Source organism: Chaetodon trifascialis, chromosome 21 (assembly GCF_039877785.1).
Source record: "Chaetodon trifascialis isolate fChaTrf1 chromosome 21, fChaTrf1.hap1, whole genome shotgun sequence".
Lineage (NCBI taxonomy): Eukaryota > Metazoa > Chordata > Actinopteri > Chaetodontiformes > Chaetodontidae > Chaetodon > Chaetodon trifascialis.
Genome location: NC_092076.1, coordinates 15,137,098 through 15,155,837, shown reverse-complemented (window position 1 = coordinate 15,155,837; position 18,740 = coordinate 15,137,098). Strand labels below are relative to the sequence as shown.

At 44.0% G+C, this 18,740-nt stretch overlaps 3 protein-coding genes across 7 annotated transcripts; all 3 read right to left on the bottom strand.

Moving 5' to 3' along the window:
• Positions 1-228: 228 nt before the first annotated feature.
• Positions 229-10,745, bottom strand: map2k4b (mitogen-activated protein kinase kinase 4b). 4 transcript variants are annotated; one of them, XM_070989900.1, is made up of 13 exons: positions 10,524-10,717; positions 8,901-8,936; positions 7,144-7,176; positions 5,844-5,946; positions 5,303-5,477; positions 4,295-4,414; positions 4,040-4,159; positions 3,895-3,946; positions 3,638-3,765; positions 3,403-3,480; positions 3,141-3,289; positions 2,984-3,029; positions 229-2,536 (listed from the first exon to the last, which is right to left on the bottom strand). In XM_070989900.1, exons 1-13 carry the CDS (start codon positions 10,633-10,635, stop codon positions 2,423-2,425), a joined length of 1,266 nt encoding a protein of 421 aa, XP_070846001.1. In that variant the 5' UTR covers positions 10,636-10,717; the 3' UTR covers positions 229-2,422. The 4 variants fall into 4 exon arrangements, with proteins under 4 accessions (XP_070846001.1, XP_070846002.1, XP_070846003.1 ...); XM_070989901.1 differs by lacking the exon at positions 7,144-7,176 and having other exon boundaries at positions 10,524-10,745; XM_070989902.1 differs by lacking the exon at positions 8,901-8,936.
• Positions 10,746-11,476: 731 nt separating this feature from the next.
• Positions 11,477-14,237, bottom strand: adprm (ADP-ribose/CDP-alcohol diphosphatase, manganese-dependent). Its single transcript, XM_070989898.1, has 3 exons — positions 13,429-14,237; positions 12,879-13,001; positions 11,477-12,577 (listed from the first exon to the last, which is right to left on the bottom strand). The coding sequence occupies exons 1-3, from the start codon at positions 14,000-14,002 to the stop codon at positions 12,252-12,254; spliced, it is 1,023 nt and encodes a 340-aa protein (XP_070845999.1). The 5' UTR covers positions 14,003-14,237; the 3' UTR covers positions 11,477-12,251.
• Positions 14,238-15,020: 783 nt separating this feature from the next.
• On the bottom strand, positions 15,021-17,701 carry rsph1 (radial spoke head component 1). 2 transcript variants are annotated; one of them, XM_070989896.1, is made up of 9 exons: positions 17,531-17,701; positions 17,257-17,370; positions 16,908-17,013; positions 16,625-16,715; positions 16,321-16,456; positions 16,120-16,191; positions 15,879-15,977; positions 15,472-15,580; positions 15,021-15,141 (listed from the first exon to the last, which is right to left on the bottom strand). In XM_070989896.1, exons 1-9 carry the CDS (start codon positions 17,579-17,581, stop codon positions 15,086-15,088), a joined length of 834 nt encoding a protein of 277 aa, XP_070845997.1. In that variant the 5' UTR covers positions 17,582-17,701; the 3' UTR covers positions 15,021-15,085. The 2 variants fall into 2 exon arrangements, with proteins under 2 accessions (XP_070845997.1, XP_070845998.1); XM_070989897.1 differs by lacking the exon at positions 15,879-15,977 and having other exon boundaries at positions 17,531-17,694.
• Between the last annotated feature and the right edge of the window lie 1,039 nt (positions 17,702-18,740).

Genomic DNA, 18,740 nt, shown 5'->3' with positions numbered 1-18,740 from the left:
ATTTTACACATATATGTCAATGAAGCTGCCATCAGGCGTACTTTTCTACACTTGTATACAGTCTTCTGTGGTTCTGGAGGAGCTTTGTCAAGTCTTAGAAAAATAACCTGATGATGTCAGCAAGATTAGCCTTTTTGGTTTTTTCTCCATACGAAGGAGACCTCAGCCTCTGCGACATGAATTTTCACCATTCTTTGTTAATCTGTCTCTCACATGGTTATTTAAGTACACTATTAAAATGGCTGGAGTGGCCCTTTAAGTGTGGCAATTCCTTTAGTGCAATGAAACTAAATGTAATAAAGCATAGTGATAAAAAAAAGGCCAAAAAAATACAATCAAACCTCGAACTGTGACGATGTCAGCATTGAAAACAGTTGACAAATGTATTTTTCCACATGAAGCTGAGCGAGTAACAATAATAATAATACTCAGACACGTAAAATATCATGTTGCATCATGTGACAGAGTCAACAGCTGACTGAGGTTACTGCATACTCATGGCTTATTATCGCATGTCCCGTTAAATTACATTATTAGTATTTGCTAGATTAAAGGATAAAGCTGGCAACATTCAATGATATATTAATGGGATTTAAAGAAAATATAAAATAATGCCATCCTTATCCTTTAAAGTCATTTATTCCATTAGAAGTCTCTACAGTGTCCCAGTCTTGAAGGACCACCATCCATACAGACAGTTTGGTTTAGTAGCTAACTGCCAAGTTGCGCCTGGTAGACGTGGCTTTCTGAGAGGGAATGACGGCGGATGCATCTCAATAGTCTCAAGCTGTGGCCTCTGCTTCACCTGCTAAAGCGCCGGTGGAGGACGACATGTGAGGTGAGGCTTTCTAGACGATGGAGATGCATCGCGAGTGTAATACATGGTTTGACGCGGGAAACATTCTATCATCAGTGCAAGCCAGAGAGACATGCCGACTCACAGAGGAACATGCTGAGTCCATGTTGACCTTACGGGTCAAAGAGCAGTAACTACGAGGAGCGATCTTCATCCTCTCCTGACACGTGTGTGGTTGGTACAGAATTATGTCATTTAGCAGCATTTCTGGGTGTCGCTGTTCTTGACAGGAAACCCTTGCCAGGACTCTTAAAAAGGTAGTTACTACTGTTTGCCTCTATATGGCAGCATGGTGGATCTGTGATCAGTGTGGATGAGCACTTTAACTGTACAGTGCTATGACAGGCTGCTGAGGAGCGTTAGGGCTCATTCTCAAACTGAAACGCACAGACGCGTTTGCACCCGGCGTCCGCATCTCGCCACTGTTTGACTCCATCATCTGCGTTTAGAAGTGAGCCTTAACGGTCAAGCAGCACCTGCCAGGAACAGCAGATTAGATGTACTATATACATACACATTTACATCAGCGGACGTAACATCCTATGGTAACTTTACATCAGGCAATGTAGCGGTGCATTAGCCCCACTTTGTGACCATTATGGACTGTCGCTACATTTGAGTCATGGAGCTCAGCAGTTTTTGATGGGAGATAAATCGCTGATGAGCTCTGAAGATCCAGACTTTCAGACGCCTCACAAGTTAAGACTTTATTTCCTAATCCGGACAAAGATGCTCATGGTTAGAAATGGCATAGCTCCTCGTAAAACAAAAGAAACGTGTTTTAGGTGTATTCAGGTGTATTTGTATATACTGATGTTAGTTTTGCTGTGCAAAGAGTGTGTATCTTTTACAAAACTGCATGCTTAGCTCTGTGACTCAAACGTAACACATGAGAAGTCCAAAACGGGGCTAATGCTGGATGTGAGAAATGTACATGTCCCAATAATGTGTCAAGATGAACTCTCACAGATTGCATATTGGAGAAAGAAGTACTGTAAAGCCACGCTACCGAATCCATGAGCTTTCCAAAGAGAAAACACTTTTTGCATACTCAATTACCATGAGTGAAGGTGCCCACAACAAACCGTGTGAAAAGAGCGTGTGTGTGTGTGTGTGTTTAGACAATAGGTCTATTGCGGACATCTGTACATGTCAACAGTTCAGAGGTGAACACACATATGCATACATACAGTCCACAAAGTACAATCCGATAGGTGGCTATGTTGGTTCATACAACGTGAGTGTCACTGTTCAACATCTTATTTGGTAGATTCTGCATTTGCATTTTACTGAGACACTGTCATGTCTTCAAGTTTTTCTGGGTGGAGATGGAGGATAATATTTTAGATTTCACTGACTTTATCATGAGGTGACAGGAGGTGGAAGGGTTTGCTTAATGATATTCATCTCATTGCACCGGGCAATTCAGACTGAGTTCCTCTGTTCTTTGGAACGTGTGAATAAACAGGTGATCCTACGTAACTCTAAGATGTCAAGCGTTGCATCACAAAGCTTAGTGTCCCCCCCTTCCCACCCCCCTCCCCAAAACTCCCCAGCCTGACTCCATCAGTCCACATACATAGGAGAGATGGGAGAGGCGGGGATCTGATCCAGGATGCAACACACGTAACTGGCGACATCCACGAAACGCTCTTCATACATCAGAATGAAGGGTTGTTTCTAGAGGAAAGACACAGTGAGACTCATGGTGAGGAACTGAGGAATGCTCTGAATTCACAAAAAGATCTGTCGCCAGGTGGATGATAGGCAGGAATTTACATGGATGTTAAATAAACACGAATTTTCCATTTTAACATTTCATGTGGTAGAATATGCTGCACTGATATGTTTAGCCACTTGGTGGCAGCGAAACAAACGTTTCCTTCTACTGCATCTGCGGCAGGAGAGAAAAAGGCTCCATAGAGCTCAGAGGAACTGTAGAGTTGAGTGATAACTCTGTGGGTTTTTCACGGTGAGTGACCCCCCTCCATATCACAGTATCTATTGTTTACATGATAGTTAGCGCAGCGTTAACAGTTCAAAAGTCAAATTGATGAGATTGGGGTCATCTGATGTATCCATTTGTGAGGTGTAGAAAAAAAACGAAAGGACCGTCCAAGAACTCACCAGAAGCTCCTTGTACTTTGGCCTTTTTGATTCATCCTTTGTAAGGCTGCACAGAAAAACACAAACAAAATCAACCTCCGGCACCGACACTTATTTCACCCACTAAGCCTGCAATGCTTCACTGACTGGACGTGAGGCTGAGTGTAACGGTGCTTACCATAGGTTAACAAAGTTGATGAACTTGGGGGAGAACTGCCTCTCCTCGGAGTTGCTGAGCTGGGGGGGCTCACCCTTCACCACCTGCGTCAGCTGATCAAAAACACTATTCCACTTGGGGTAAGGGAACCTTCCCGTGGCCAGCTCATACTGAAAGCAAACACAAAGCAGCGGCTCTGAGGAGACCGGACTTCCCTTCAAATCGAACTCGCTCTGACATTACAAAAGGTTAAAGTTCAAGCGGGCGACATGATTGGTCTTACCAGGGTGATTCCCAAGCTCCACACGTCAGAGCGGACATCGTAGCCTTGTCTGGAAGCACTGGGGTCTATCCTTTCAGGCTGAAACACACAAGAAAAGACTCTGATGTGGGAGGTCAAAGGTCAGGCTGAGCAGCTTTACTGCACACAGCCTTTTATTCATTTGTGTTGGAGCATCCTGATATCCATTTGCCTCTGATCCATTTCGTTTTTTCACTCCATATTTTCGATTGCTTACCGCCATGTAAGGCCTGCAGCCTGCATCTCTGGTCTTGGCTATGGAGTCCACCAGCTGGCCGCTGATGCCGAAATCACACAGCTTGATGTTACCCCTTCGGTCCATGAGAATGTTGGAAGGTTTGATGTCTGAAAATGACAGAAAAAGCCGTTTCATCCAGAGTAACGTGAACAGAACTAATCCAAGGCTTTAAGGAAAGCACAATAAAAGGCTTTTGAATATTGATGAATTCAACTTTACAATTATCATGAACTCACCTCTGTGAATTATTTTCAAGTTTTCTTTTAAGTGGTTCAGTGCTTTAACGGTCTGTTGAAGACAAAACAAAATGCATCACCTCTGTTTCCAGGACGTGCACGCCATGAAATCCAAACGTGAAGAAAAAGGGAATCCTCTACTCACCGCTAATGTTATTTTGCCTAATATTTCCTCTGGAATGACGTGATCTAATGCACAATATACATATTTGTAGAATTTGTCTAATGAGGTAGACATAAGCTCCATGCAAATCCAACAGTCCCCCTGAAACAAAGAGTCAGCAGTTAGTTTCAAATGAATCTGTGACAGTTCTTCATGAGTCACTTCAGGGACACATCTGCACAGAAATGCTCCTACACAGTAAACACAGAGTGTGATGGGGTGCGTTTGAGGTCACACCTCTCTGAAGAGAGCGCCGTAGAACTGGACAATGTAGGGACAGTCACTACTCCTCATCACCACGTCGAGATCCATCAGCAGCTGCTTCTGCTCCTTCTCATCCACGGTGGAGCGGATCCTCTGAGACACACACACACACGACACCAAAACGCCATCACAATCTGGAGTCGTCCCACTTTCCACACCATCTACTCAGCCACGATTCACTTCATTATCAGACCAGCTTGTTTCAGCAGAGTCATTAATAGCAGTTTTTTCACTTTGTGTAATGCAGACATTTTTTATGTGCTGCTATGGTTAGTTTAAAGCCGCCATCATGCAGCTTCACTGCAACAAAATCAATTTTCAAGCCGCTGTTGATACAAATCCAGCTGGTCAATACTGCATTTAAGACTCTGAGATCCCATCACAGTGCAGGCAGAACAGGGTGAGGACCATTATTGATAACTGGTGTAAATACAAAGGCCTGTGGGGATCAGACGTCCAGATAAATCCCACTGGTGATTATCAAACTTCTTCCTAGTGGAAACAGGCTACTTGATTAATTACTGCAAAGCTGAGACACTAATGTAGTTACTAGATGGTGGTTTAAACCAGTGGTTCCCAACCTGGGTCACAGGGGTGCGCACAGTTTTGTCTACGCTGAGGTTGTGAGGTTACCAAAATTATATTTGTGCACATTAAATTTATAAAATCCCAATAACACACCCAATTGGATAATTAAAACTCTGTATAATCCAAATTTAAACATATATTTGGACCACATTTAAGTTCATTAAGCTATTTATTACCTCTGACCTTTTATTTTTGCAAATAAAAGTCTGTAATTAATCACTTTATTCTTTTAGTGCGTGTATGCGGGTAGGAGTTGGGGTTGGGGGGGCCTGGCTTGTCTTGGACACAGGCAAGGGGGGCTTCGAGGAAAAAAGAACTGCCTCTCTTACTAAATTATGCTCCCTGAAGATTAAAAAGCGTGGGCAACATGAGGCGTGTCTATCATCAGGTCACCTTGACAGCCATGATCTGGCCCGTGGGTTTGTGGACCATCTTGTTGACGGAGCCGTAAGCCCCGCGGCCGATCTCCCCGAGGTCCCTCAGATCCTCTGCGGTGAAGTCGCAGTGCTGCTCGGGAGAGATCTTCAGCTTCCCCGACGACTCGATGCTGTGTGTCCGCAGACGCTCTCTGGGGGAGCGCAGAGCATAGAGGAGGCGGGGTTGGACGAGGCAGAGCAGGAGGAGGAGGAGGAGGAGGAGGAGGCCACAGGAAGGGGGAGAGAGAGAGGACAGTGTGGAGCCATGAGAGGACCATGCATTATAGATTCATGTGGATATGATCAATAATTAATCAGTAATTCCCTAATCTGGAACATTTGAAGGTTCCATGAATGGAATCTGTAATCAGAGCTTTCTTATATGATCTGGCTCTCTCTGACTTGAGAGTGCAGAAATAGGCTAATATGAGAAAATTTGCTTGTTTGTAGGACGAGGGCCAGATGCATGATCTAAACCAAAAACCCACAAGATCCCACCGTCAGCCGTCTCTACTCACATGTGAGGGTTCTGGAAAGAGGGAGGTGTTGGATTGAGCGGGAGCCTGGAGGCTGGTTTCACTGGAGGGTTGGCGAAGTTCAGCTTCAGAGCTTTACGTTTACCTGGTGGGACAAAGAAAGAAACAGATCCAGAATCCCACGGCATGCACACCACACTGTGGGTCCAACCAGCTGGTGCAAACAGAGGACGCACACCGTGATAAAATGCTTGTCTTACCTCAGCAACTTATGTCTCTGCGCACTTGAGATAAGCCTTTAAATGTGTGCAGTAAGCAATTAAAAAAAAAAAAAACATGCCACAATATAAGGCCCAGTACCAGCACAATGTGTGCTTGGTACAATGAAATCTGGCTAACAGGTCATTGGAGAGCGGTGAGGAGAAAACTGCTGTAGCATGAATATGACTTAAAGATCCAGTCGATTAACAGCTGTTTTCATCCACACTCTGACCTTTGGGTTATCTCAAGCTCTTCTCAAGATCAGAGGAAGCACAAAATGCATTCTGAATGCAAGCAGAGTGCCTGAATGTACAGGGGTTCCCAATGCTCAGATACTGCACCAGTTCTTCTAGCTTTTAGACCATTTTGCATCCCAACCATACATGCATGCAAGTTTTTGATGCTGCTGTTGCCACAACAGAGCCACAGTGCCGGATACTGATATTGGGAATCCCTGTCCAAAACATTTCCATTAAGAACTTTTAAAAACTGCAATTAAGATCTGAACAGTTCCTTTGCGATACCAAAGTGACCCAACACTTAAAAAGCACTTGATTCCAGTTTAAGACTGGAGTAAGTCCACAGCGTCTGTTACCTGTACATGTTTGTTAGAATGTACCTCCAGAATATAACTGCCAATTAAACTAGATTCTCTGCCAAGTGCTGAGTTTAAGCGTTGAGTCGTCTTTGCCATGCCCTGTTCAACCAACTTGAGTGCAAACAGGTCCCTTAACCTTGAAGCCCCAGTGCAAATGAATCTCTCTTGGCCATAACTGAATTGGTGACAATAGCAGTGAACAGTGGACAGACTCCCCAACTACCAGAGCACCACACAGGCTGTTTCAATAGTATACAGTGGCTTCCTTTCACCGAATTTATCCAATTAAACACAAGCGTGATAAAAACATCAAGAATCTGGAACTCAGTAACAACGCTAACCAGTCACTGAGGGGTCAGGCAAGAACTGAACAGAAACGTGGCTCAACAATGGTCCAGGAGGAGAGGAAGCCACTTTAGACTACTGAGGTGTACCCACAAAGAGTAGAGGTCGGTGTGCTTTGTGTGTGAGACTATTGCTTACTTTGGGACACTCCAGACAGGCTTATCTGAAACCCTGAAGTAAAGGAAAAAACATTTTACTACATCTTCTCACGGCTCGTTTAAGTGTGAGTGGGTCGTGATTCGCAAATGCCATCCCAGGACGAGCCAATGCTGAAAGTGGAATAGAGGGCAGGTTACTTTGAATGTGCTTCAGCTGGTAAAGCGTGGCACCACACATTGGTGGGTCTGGTTGGGTGCACTGCCATGCAGCTGCATGTTGAACTTGATGTGATTGCTTTGGTTCATCCCTTCTTTCACCCAGCAGTTATCACTTCAATGTCATTTCACATTACACTGCAAAATGAGTGACACTGAGATAGAGGCATGGCTGATGCTTTGTGTCTTGTTTTAGTGGCATATACCAGTTCTAAGCGGTATATCACTGCTGGTCATTCATATGTTGCTGCTGTTCTTTTAGCATGAAGCACTCACAGTATATCAGTCACATTCCATTGGCAGATCCCACTCCCCACCAGCATTTGATAAGTCTGGCTTGCCTGTGCTGCTGCTGTCAGCTGGAGTGCTGATGCTGCGTGCCACACGATGATGACATGCCACTGACAGGTGCCACTCTTCACTGGCAAATACTGTGTACAACTGGTGGCCATAACATTACATTGGAAGATAATGATAACAGCTGCCTGCCACTGATGTTTGGAAGGCTTTCCAAGCTTATTCCTGCCGCCTTGATACCTTGCATGACTTTAAACAATTAAACAAATAAGATACAATGTGGTAAAAGCTCTGACTGGGCTCTCCGTCTGCTTTGAGATAGACGTGGTTCTGTTCCACCTCCTTTCATACAATGAGCCTGATCTTATTATTAAGTACTGATTAGCCTCAAAGCTTTTCGAATATTCACTGCTGGCAGCAAGAGACTCGGAAAAATAGCTAAATATGATATTGCATGGTATCCAAGGCCACTGCATCACACCATGCTTCCATCCCTCAGCCGCAGAAGACAGAGGTATAATCATATTATTCCATGTAAGGTATGGCAGGCTGTGTTCCCACATAATATCTTTCTCCATAATCTCTAAGAAAGAGGAAGAGGAAGAAAATTGTTGCTGTATAAGAGGCATATCATTACTACAGCAGTGGAATGTGTCACTGAGAATCGTCATGTGCCAGTGGAACGCAGGTAACCATTTTTATATGTCTTACACATTTGAATAGACCAAAAAATAGCCAAAGTGTCATACCACTAAGGATGGGCATATGGAAGGACAGAAATAGTGGCACCCGACTGGCATGTGCCACTGAGAGCGGCATCTATCAGGGGAACACAAGTGACACGCTGTTGATAGGTGGCTGTTTATGCTAACAGGAAGTGGCATTCACCAGCGGAACATGACTGACGTTCTGTTTACATATGCCATAGCCAGCAGAACAGCAGCGGCATACCACATAGAACTGAGAGGTGTCACTGCCACAGCCACATTCTGTTATCTGTGTGGCTGAGAGAAACCCCCGTGGATGGGGCTGACCGAGGCAGTGTCTCATCGGACGGGGTCTGTCTACTGTGTCTACATAAAGTCATTCTAACATGAGGAAAACATGCAGATAAGTGAGGAAAAATGCACAAAAATATAAATGAAATTTGGAAACAAATAATGATCAACAGAAGGAGGGGGAGAGGGGACATTTTCAGGAATTCCTTTGCCAAGATGTGGCCTAAACAAACACAGTTTAAACCCCAAACAGCAGACTGAAACCTAGTAAAGGAAGTGTGAATACCTGTTTCATTTTGACATCTCCAGCAGGTGTTGGTTTCTGTAAGGTTTAGATAAAACATTTGATACTAGACATCTGCCACAGGGTGAGAAAATGCAACTCAGATCTGTTGATCACTGGATACATGACTGCACTGCTCTTAATTAGGTTATGGGATGGTTAAAGTCAGTCAATGGAAATCCTTTCACTTACCTACCATCAACACGTCCATTATCTGACACGACCTTGTCAGACGTCTTTTTTCCATTAAGATCAAGACGGCAAATCATACAAACACACGTCCTTCTGCCTTTAAACAGGTTTACTATTAGTTATGACTACATACAAACGATTAAGAGTAACATTACAAATTGAATTTAATACCAAGTGAGCTAACGTTATTGGTGCTGGTCGCGACCAGGCTTGGCTTTCCGTCCGATAATGGACTCAGAGGCGAGGTTGCATCGGACAACACTGGCTAGCTGGAAATATACTGATAACAAACGACAGACATGTTGTTTCAGGGGTAGGTGTAGAGGTAAACGGAGGGGTTTATTTTAAGTCATCGCAATATTCATCCGGCTGATATCTCGACAGAATTAACACTGTCCTAAACGAGGACCTTCGTGACGTTGTGACGCGACTGAGGCAGATTCTTCATCAGCGTTTGTAAATGGATGTTGGCATGGTGGATTACAAGGATCTTTGACATAACTGTTTGTGTAGCTTCTTTGCAGCAGACATCAGTGCATTCAAACAGTGGCCTGACTGGGGAGAGAGAAACACTTCAGTGTAGGCCTTGGTGGTGCTTGTAGCAGCCTGCTGCTAATAATATCGGGGAGTAGACGTTCATGAACACATCTTCACGCTGTCATACATTTGGGATTTGGGCTTTGTGCGTCATGAGAATCATGTCAGACTGAAGGAATGGAATCGCTTCGCTGAGCCACTACAGGTATGTCAGCCCAGCAGCTGAACAGGGGATACTTCATCACTGCTAACTTGATAGCCGTGTAGTTTCAGGGAGCCACTTCAAGCTACGCGAAAAAAGCTAGAGTTAGCGGAAACTGAGTAGTGCAACCTTCATAATAAAAGCGTGCAATTTGACAAAGGGCTCATGCTACAGACACTGTTTTAATCAAAAGTCGACATTGTATTGTTAGTACTAAACAGTAACTGTGGATTATAAATACTGTGATATTAAAATCGAAAAATGCACTAGTATATCAATATGTAATATATAAAACGCCAGTCCTACACTAAACTGTATGACATAATATTTGTCTAATTAACAGACCATAGATTAATACAAAGAAAATGATGAATAACCTTCCATATAGGACTGCTAGTGCTCATTCATTATCCTCGTTAATTACATCTACACAAGCAGTCCGCTTCACTTTCTGCTGAATTAACAATTCAGAAACGTACATTTCCAAATGAACTTATCAACAACAAAATATTAGACAGCGTTTCACAGCCAACGCGAATTTTATTTTGAAAATTCTGACCGGAAAATTTGAATTACTCCGTCCCACTTGACAATGGTTTCTCTGGTTATGGGAAGCTACAAGCTATCTTTTCCTACTAACTCCATTGTCCTCAGTTGAAATACAAAAATATGAAATAAAGGCTATTGTCGCCTACCTTGCATGCTGCTGCTCTGTGTCTGCTGGTGAAAATGGTGCGACGTAGATCCTACAATGTTACTGCTGTTGCTGGAGCTTGTGGAGTTGCTGTCAGGACTGGGAGTCGCCATTGTTGTGTTGGATTCCGGCAGCAGCGCTCAGGCTGCAATGCAGAGAGTGAAACTTCGCCCTCTCTGCCTCCAGTCGGGACACTGCGCCACTTGAACGCAACAGCTGCACCACGGCCACGTCTGTGCCGCTGCTGCATTCACGGGCTGTCGGAAATACAGCATATCACGACCTCACAGCGCAGTGATTCACATATTTCCATCACTTAGACAAATTAGCACACGCTACACATTGTACCGCCTTCTATACTTCATCATATTCCCTCGTCCTATATTATTTAGCCTGCATTCAACAAACTAGTGAACACAATAGTAGGTATACTCCTTTCAACAACATTAGTGTACATGTTCTTTCTCCTGAATCAGGTTCTTTGTGTAGTTTGAATCACACAGTTTAACATATTAGTGTTTTATATTTCATCTACATGTCACAGTTGCATTCTTGTTACTGATACATGTCATCACGTCAAAGATAATGCAGTATGTCATTTAGCATCAAAGTTCACTCTTATAAATAAAATAACCTTACTAGCTGAATCAGAGGTTTGAATCACATTCCATTGTTTGTGTCAGTAGATGGAGTTTGCTCACTTGTCATGGAGATGGTTATACAGTATATTAAGAGAAAGGCATTTGCTGTTTGTCCATACTTATGTAACTAAACCTGCTGAGATGCATTTAAAAGCCCCACAATAGCATCATCTCTTCCTGTTTAACATTCCCAGTGTCGCTTGTCAATATCATTTTATCATGTTTTCATCTTCCTCTTTTTGATACTTGAATGCAGCACAAGATGCCAGAGACATGAGTGTGACATTTAGCTGGGCATCGAAATGCAAATACTGCTATTGCAAAGATGTTTATTACTCAGTGTGTTGTTTTACATTGTAAACCATACAGATTGCACTCATCTTGTGTCATCACCTGAAAACTGGTCAATATTATCACTTAAAGTTACACTGCACTAATCAAATATCTCACTACATTGCACAAAACATTTTTCAGCGAGTATAACAGCATAACAAAATCAGTTACAGTGTGTGCAATATGCAATATGCAAAAAAAAGGCACCAATAGCAATAGAAAACCACTTGCTTCTCAAAACAGTGCATGTAAATATGCAAATTCTACCACGTGCCCTCCAGATTAAAACACATCCAGCGTATAGTGTATATCACACTTTGTCATTACTAAAAAAAATAACAATAAAAACCCATAGGTCCAATAAATTATCTGAGGCACTGTATTTGTTGTGCTGAGGTAAGTGGACATGCGCCTAACAAGTTTTCATAAGACCTGTCTATACTTCACCTTTTAAGATATTTACACCTTGGCCTTTAAATAGAACTAAAGAAATAAAAAAACATACTAAACCATTACCGTTCCATTACTGGAGCACTTTCATCACCACAATTTCATCCCTTCCTGATTTGTGCATGTGTTTTTCCGCTCAGAAGAACACATAAAGCCCTTTGCTATGGGATGGGAAATAGCTGCATGTATATCTTTTCAAGTGACTCCTGTAAAATTCCCTGACTTTTTCCTTTTTCCAATTTTCCAATCTGGAATATAACTCTAAATTCCAAGCAGTAATCTCTGAATCTTAATTACAGCATGTGTCATTTTGCCCCCTGATCTGCGTCACTTTGGCACCCCGGAAACACAAACACTCGATCTGTGATCCTCCCGTTCCCTTTCAGCACCATCCTGTCCTCGTACACGGAGACCGTGCCGAAGGCGTTGCCATCGGGTGGAGTCTCGATCACCCCCTCTAATGTCAGGTGGTGCACCCCTGTAACTCTGTCCCGGTGGTATCCGCCGTCGTGGTCGTGTCCAGCCATGAAACACACCACGCTGCTGTGGGACCGAATGATAGCTAGGAGCTCGTCGAAGTTCCAGGCGAGGCAGATGGGGTCCGTGGAGTAGGGGTGGATGGGGAGGTGACCTGGGCAAGAAGGAAAAAACATTTATTTCTGGTATACGCTGCAGGATAGACTAACTTGGGCTTCTTAGTTAGTCTGACTATCCATCCCGCCACCGAGTAAACAGCACTCAAAGCCCACTGGTTGTACAAGGGCTGGCTGAATACCCTGCACCACACAAAGGGGAGAACTTTAAAAAAAGCCAGTACGACCGAGCTGCTCATTTTAACTGCATGAAAGACTGTTGAAACAAGTGCTTCAACGGGCAGATCGCAAAAATGGCATTACATATGGACCCCGCCACAAGCAACATGGTTTACTTACTGACGATTGTGACTCTCTCCCGCTTCTCGTCGGCCGAGGTCAGAACAGAATCCAGCCAGTCCAGCTGAGCCTTACTGAAGCCACCGTTGAACATTGTGAACCTCTGCTGCAGACCCTCAGACTCTGAAATATAAACACAACACAGAGTCTATGGAGACATCAGAGTGCATCCCTTTAGATTAATGGTGTCTCTGCACAACTACAGCCAGCTGACAGAGTGCCCTTGAGCAAGGTGCTGCACCCAGGGACCGGCAGTGAAATGTCTCAGCAGCAGGTGTAACTGTGTTAATGGAAATCAGAGTCTTTGTTAAGGACATAAATATGCTTAGCAGACTTCCCTCCTTGTAGTGCTTATGAATTCAGCCTCTCGAACGGGAGTTCCATAGTCTCGCGTTATCTACTGAAGCCAACTCTAAAACGTTACAATTATCCACAACTTAGCTACGTATTATAATATGAACTACAATATTTATCCCAATTGTTCATATCATGGTATTGTTTTACATATTAAGATACTTTAAAATAAAATCCCGTTAGCAGGCTAGCATACCTGGTGGACAGTTGAGATCCTCGTTGTTGTTGTACTGTTTTATCAGATTCATGGCTTCGCTGTATTGTTCGCTGGTCTCCTCTCTGCCCAGCAGACTCACATCATAAGCGTCCAGCACAACAAACGTGAAGCCGGGGAAGGGGCTGAAGTGGTAGGCGTAGATATCAGAGCCGGCCCGGGCTCTGCTCGGGCTGCCGTCCGTGTGGAGGCTGCTGTTGAGCCGTGAACGCAGCAGCGCGCTCCTGCTGAAGTTATAAAACTCGTGGTTGCCCCATACATGGTGGACCTCCGCGGCGCCGGAGCTCAGCTCTCTCAGCACCGTGTCCAGCGCTCGGTCAGAAGCGCCGGAGCCTTTGTTGAAGCCGTCGATGATGTCTCCCAGCTGGATGATGAACTCGGGTTTGACAGCCGACTCTGACCAACTTTCCTGAGCATTCCTCAGCAACTGGAGGCTGCTCCGGTAGTACCGCCTCCTCGTCTGGCTGTAGTTGTATCCGTCGTCGATATCTGCGTACTGAATGTCAGCTATCACGCCGAATATAAACAGCGGCATTTGTTGAGGATGGTCGTCCATTCTAGATGCTGTCTTGGGAAGAAGCGACGTGTGAGTGTGTTTACTGTGGCTCCGGAGGGAGTTGACCGCACAGGAAGTAATAACAAGGTGCCGGTAACCTCGGAGCCCCCTCACATGATGAAATCCAGCCAGGCTGTCTGATGTGGTGCTCAATTTCCACAATCGTCCGACACGATGACAGTTCACTTACCAACGCAGCCGCTGCGGCAAGCGACACATAAAGCGCAATAACAGCAACGACTTCCGCTTGTACCCTTCAAAATAATGCTGTCAGGCAGCCTGTCGGTAAAGATGGATGTGTTTCTTTCACTAGTAGGGCCCAGTATTGTGCGACCTAAGACAAGGATCTTACTGTAACAGGTACAACGGGTGTTTCGCCTACCCGCCCTGAGGCTTTTACCTATATGCTGCTCACAAACACATTCTTCCCCTGTTGCAATTGTAGAAAATAGTTCAATCAATTCATTAGATTCGTGAAATTCGGCACGGTGAAGCAGCAGGTAGTGCGCGTGCCTCATAGCAAGAAGATCGCCGGTTCGATCCCCGGGTCGGGCAGGGCCTTTGTGAAGTTTGCATGTTCTTCCCGTGCATGCGTGGGTTTTCTCTGGGCACTCCGGCTTCCTCCCACAGACCAAAAACATGCTCATTAGGTTAATTGGTGACTAAAATTGCCCTTAGGAGTGTGAGCGTGAATGGTTGTCTGTCTCGATATGTTGCCCTGCGATCGGCTGGCGACCGGTTCAGGGTGTACCCCGCCTCACCCATTGACAGCTGGGATAGGCTCCAGCCCCCCCGCAACCCCTAAAAGGATAGTCGGGTACAGACGATGGGTGGATGGATTCTTGAATTCACTTCCTGTGCTCTTTATCACACACGTTTTGCAGATTGTGTGGAGTGTATTTAACAAAGGCCCCCGAAAAGGCTAAGACTGGACCCTCAGATACTGAGCTTAAACTTGTGATGGGGGTGTAACCATACATCTTCATAAAAAAACATGGACACTATAAACTTAACAGATTTATTTACATATTTATGTTATTTTGTTTTTAAGACAAAGGTTGAAAGATGCAGGCTGTGGATGGATCACACAGGTTGGCTCTCTGCCCCCTCCTCTGCTGAAGCTGTGTCCTTTTCTCTGGCTGACAAAAGAAGACACACACACACACACACACACACACACACACACACACACACACACACACACACACACACACACACACAAACTTAAGGACAGATTATTTGAAGCATATGACAACAACACTACAAACAACAACAAACACTGAAATGGCCAGGTTTGTCAGTGTTTCTCCTCTTTTTTGTTTTTGATGATTTAAAAGTCAATGTAAAAATTTACCATTTCCCTAACTGCATGGATAACTGTGATTCCAAAATTGGCAAAAAAAAAAAAAAAAAAATCCCCTCCTTGGTCTTCGGTAGGTGGGATTCTACTTTGGGTGGATGAAGTTTACCTGAAGTCTCTTTGCCTGAACTCTGATGCGTCAGGCCGGTGACACACTTGGGAATCCACTTGAGGACCGTGGTGGAGGCCGACTCATCCAACTTGTCCTCAGCTCGGTCCTGCGAAGAATGAAGGGAGAGTGAGAGACTTGATGTTTTCACAAATTACAGCAGCCAGTTATGCACACTCCAGGCTCACTACACATGATACACACTTGCATACTTCTTAGTTAATAACATGCATCCTGAATTTCTTTATATAGTCACTGATGATGATCACATTAAGTCAAACATGCACGTAGAACAGGAAAGAGTGCACACTGAAAAAGAATAATACTGCTAGCAATAATGAATTCTTGTGCAGGAAAAAACATTATCATGCAACACACAGACGTGTCTATAAAGGCTGTGGCAGCACCTCCTCTGCTCCTCCTGAGGTGAGATAACCCTCCCTGGAACCCGGGTAGGGTGACCTCTGTGCTTTCATATTTTTACCGTTCTCCTCAGCGGTCGCTGGCTGGAGTTTTAGTCAAGAGAGTTGTCCTGGTTATGTTCTGGTATTCATTCAGTGTGTTCTACCTCTAGATTACTGTGAGTAAATTAAGTACTTATAGAGTTTAAGCCATTAAAAAAACTGGATTGTGTTGATGTGGAATTACCTCCTCTGCTTGGTGGTATTCACCATGCTGCTCACACCCAATGTCAAACACATACTTCCCCGGGCCAGACGGCTGCAAAATAAGAGTGGGATGGCAAAGACGTCTCAAACACTGCTCTCACCATACTCAGGCCACAGAAAAATAAATCCTTTCATTAATCATTGACCAAGCATCTGAATAAGTAATCAAAGTGGAACTTACATTATTGTTGACAAAGTTACCCTTGTATCTGTGGTCAGAGTGGATGTACTCTCCAGCTGACTCCATCTTGCCATTCACCCACGAGCCCTTGTACTTTGAGCCAGTTTCATGGTAGTGGTAAATGCCCTGGCCATGCCTGGCAATCAGACAACACCACAACATCGAGCAGACTTTAAGCGGAGAAGCCACAGCAGGAAGTGGCTTCTGAATACAGGATGTGATCCAAACGGGCAGAGGAATGTCTGCTTTCAGAAATGAAAACTACAAACATCTCAGTGACATGATTTTAAAACTGTAGATAGACCTCATATGATGCAGCCACTCTCCATCGTACGTGTCCCCATTGGGGTAAGTGTAGACGCCGTGTCCGTGTCTCAGGTCCTCAACCCACGACCCTGACAGACAAACAGAGGCAACAATCAGGGCTTGGTTTCTGAGGGTCTGTGTCGGCTGGACCTACATCTGCCAGCTGAAAAGTTTTAAGAACTAACAGTCACAGTCACAGGACTGTTGATAAATTATGTACACACACTAATGAGATGCAGGAGTTGGCATGTCTCAGTTTATATGCGTTAACTTTGTTGTACCTTCATATTTAGAGCCATCTGGATAGTAGAAGGTGCCCTGCCCATGTTTCACATTCTGGTGATAGTCTCCCACATATCTTGCACCATTCTTGAAGCGATATGTTCCCTATTAGACAAAATAATCAAATATTGATTGGTCAGAGAGACAGTTCTTAGGTAACATCATGGAAACCTCTGAGGCAATCGTTTTCATCATGGATGGAATATGGATCTAAGAGTAATCCAAAGAAGTGAGACACTTCTTAAATACAGTGTTGACAGTGACATCTAATTTATTTCATTTTGACTCATAGTCTGGACTTGGACTGACTTGCTATGGACTCAACAAAGACCTCTTCAGTCTCGTTACCTCTCCGTGTCTTCTGCCGTTCTCATACTGCCCCTGATAAATGTCCCCGTTGGGCAGAACAGCTTTACCGACTCCGTGCCTCTCCCCCGCTTCATTTCTGTCCCCTTCATATTCCTGCGCCAAAAACATTTGTATCCAAAGAGGAAGAGGAAGCAACAAACATCAACAGACAACAAACACACACGCCAATGGCTAACAGGTGGTAATGCTAACGCTAGCTTCAGCCAGCTAACATTATTCGACAAACAGAGTTATATCGCTAAATATCTCTCACCCCGAGTTTACTGCGCTCATCGTCAAACTCATCAGACCCCGCGTCAGACATTCTTTTGTCAATATTTCAGTCCGGACCGATGTGACTTTCAGTTTAAAACGGAGTGGGACAAACTGGAAAGATGCTCAACCTGCAGCGTGCGCTTGCTAGTTTACGGTTGCCATGACAACTGTCAATCACACGTGACCAAGAGCTGCTTGAAGTGCAATCCTGCCGCCCGCTGCGCGGTGTCACTCACCTTAATCAACTATGCAAAATGTCATCTTTTCAGAGACTAAGAAAACAGCCTTGTCTGCAGCTTGGTGACTGAACATCTTTAAGATTATCTGGTGAGTTTTTAAAGGTTTAAAGATGAGACAGTATCTTTTTTTCAGCCTATGCAGTCCTTCAATATTGCTGAAAACGTCAAGTCTCAGAACCTGGAGAAACTGGGCTGCCTAGCCTAGTTTTCTGTATTAGTTTTTTTTTTTTTTTTTTTAACTATGAGCAGAATAACATTTCTGGCAAGCAAAGAACCGCATTATCCCACAATTACCGTTCATATAAATTAACAAAATCGTTGAATGATGCTTAAGAAACGTGTGATAGCTTTTTAAACAGACTCACAGACTTATCTGGTCCATGGTTAGTCCTGCGCGCGCGCTCACTCACTGACAGACCGGAAGTAGCTTCTTGATTATGGAAGCTAGTGATAGCTCCATTGTCCCTTATTTTTACCCTGTGTCCAGTTAAGAATGTTGGTTTGGGAAGGAGAAGAAGATGTAAGGCTGCTCAGGTGTTTTACTGTTTTACTTTTGCATTTTTTTCCACCCTGCACTGCTGAGTCCAGCATGCTGTCCACATAATGCATGATGCAGTCTTCAAACACGGCGCCTGACACTGGAGGGCGCTGTAGTCTACTTTTTCATTGGAACGGAAACTGATTTCCTTATCATGCTCCTTAAACATATCAGCAGGAACTTATTTCCTTCTAAAGTTTGAGTTCAGTTTATGTTCTTTTAATTTAATAAAAGCTGAACTGCTAAATTTTTAAGACCATCCAATACCAGAAAATGACAACATGCAGGAGTGGAAATAAATGTAGACTAATCTATTAATTGATTAAGCAGCAATGTCTTCAAAGATAATCAAAGTTAATTTACATACATTACACAAATCTACTCAGTATGTCAAAATTATTGCTTTTACATATTACTGATGATAACTAATG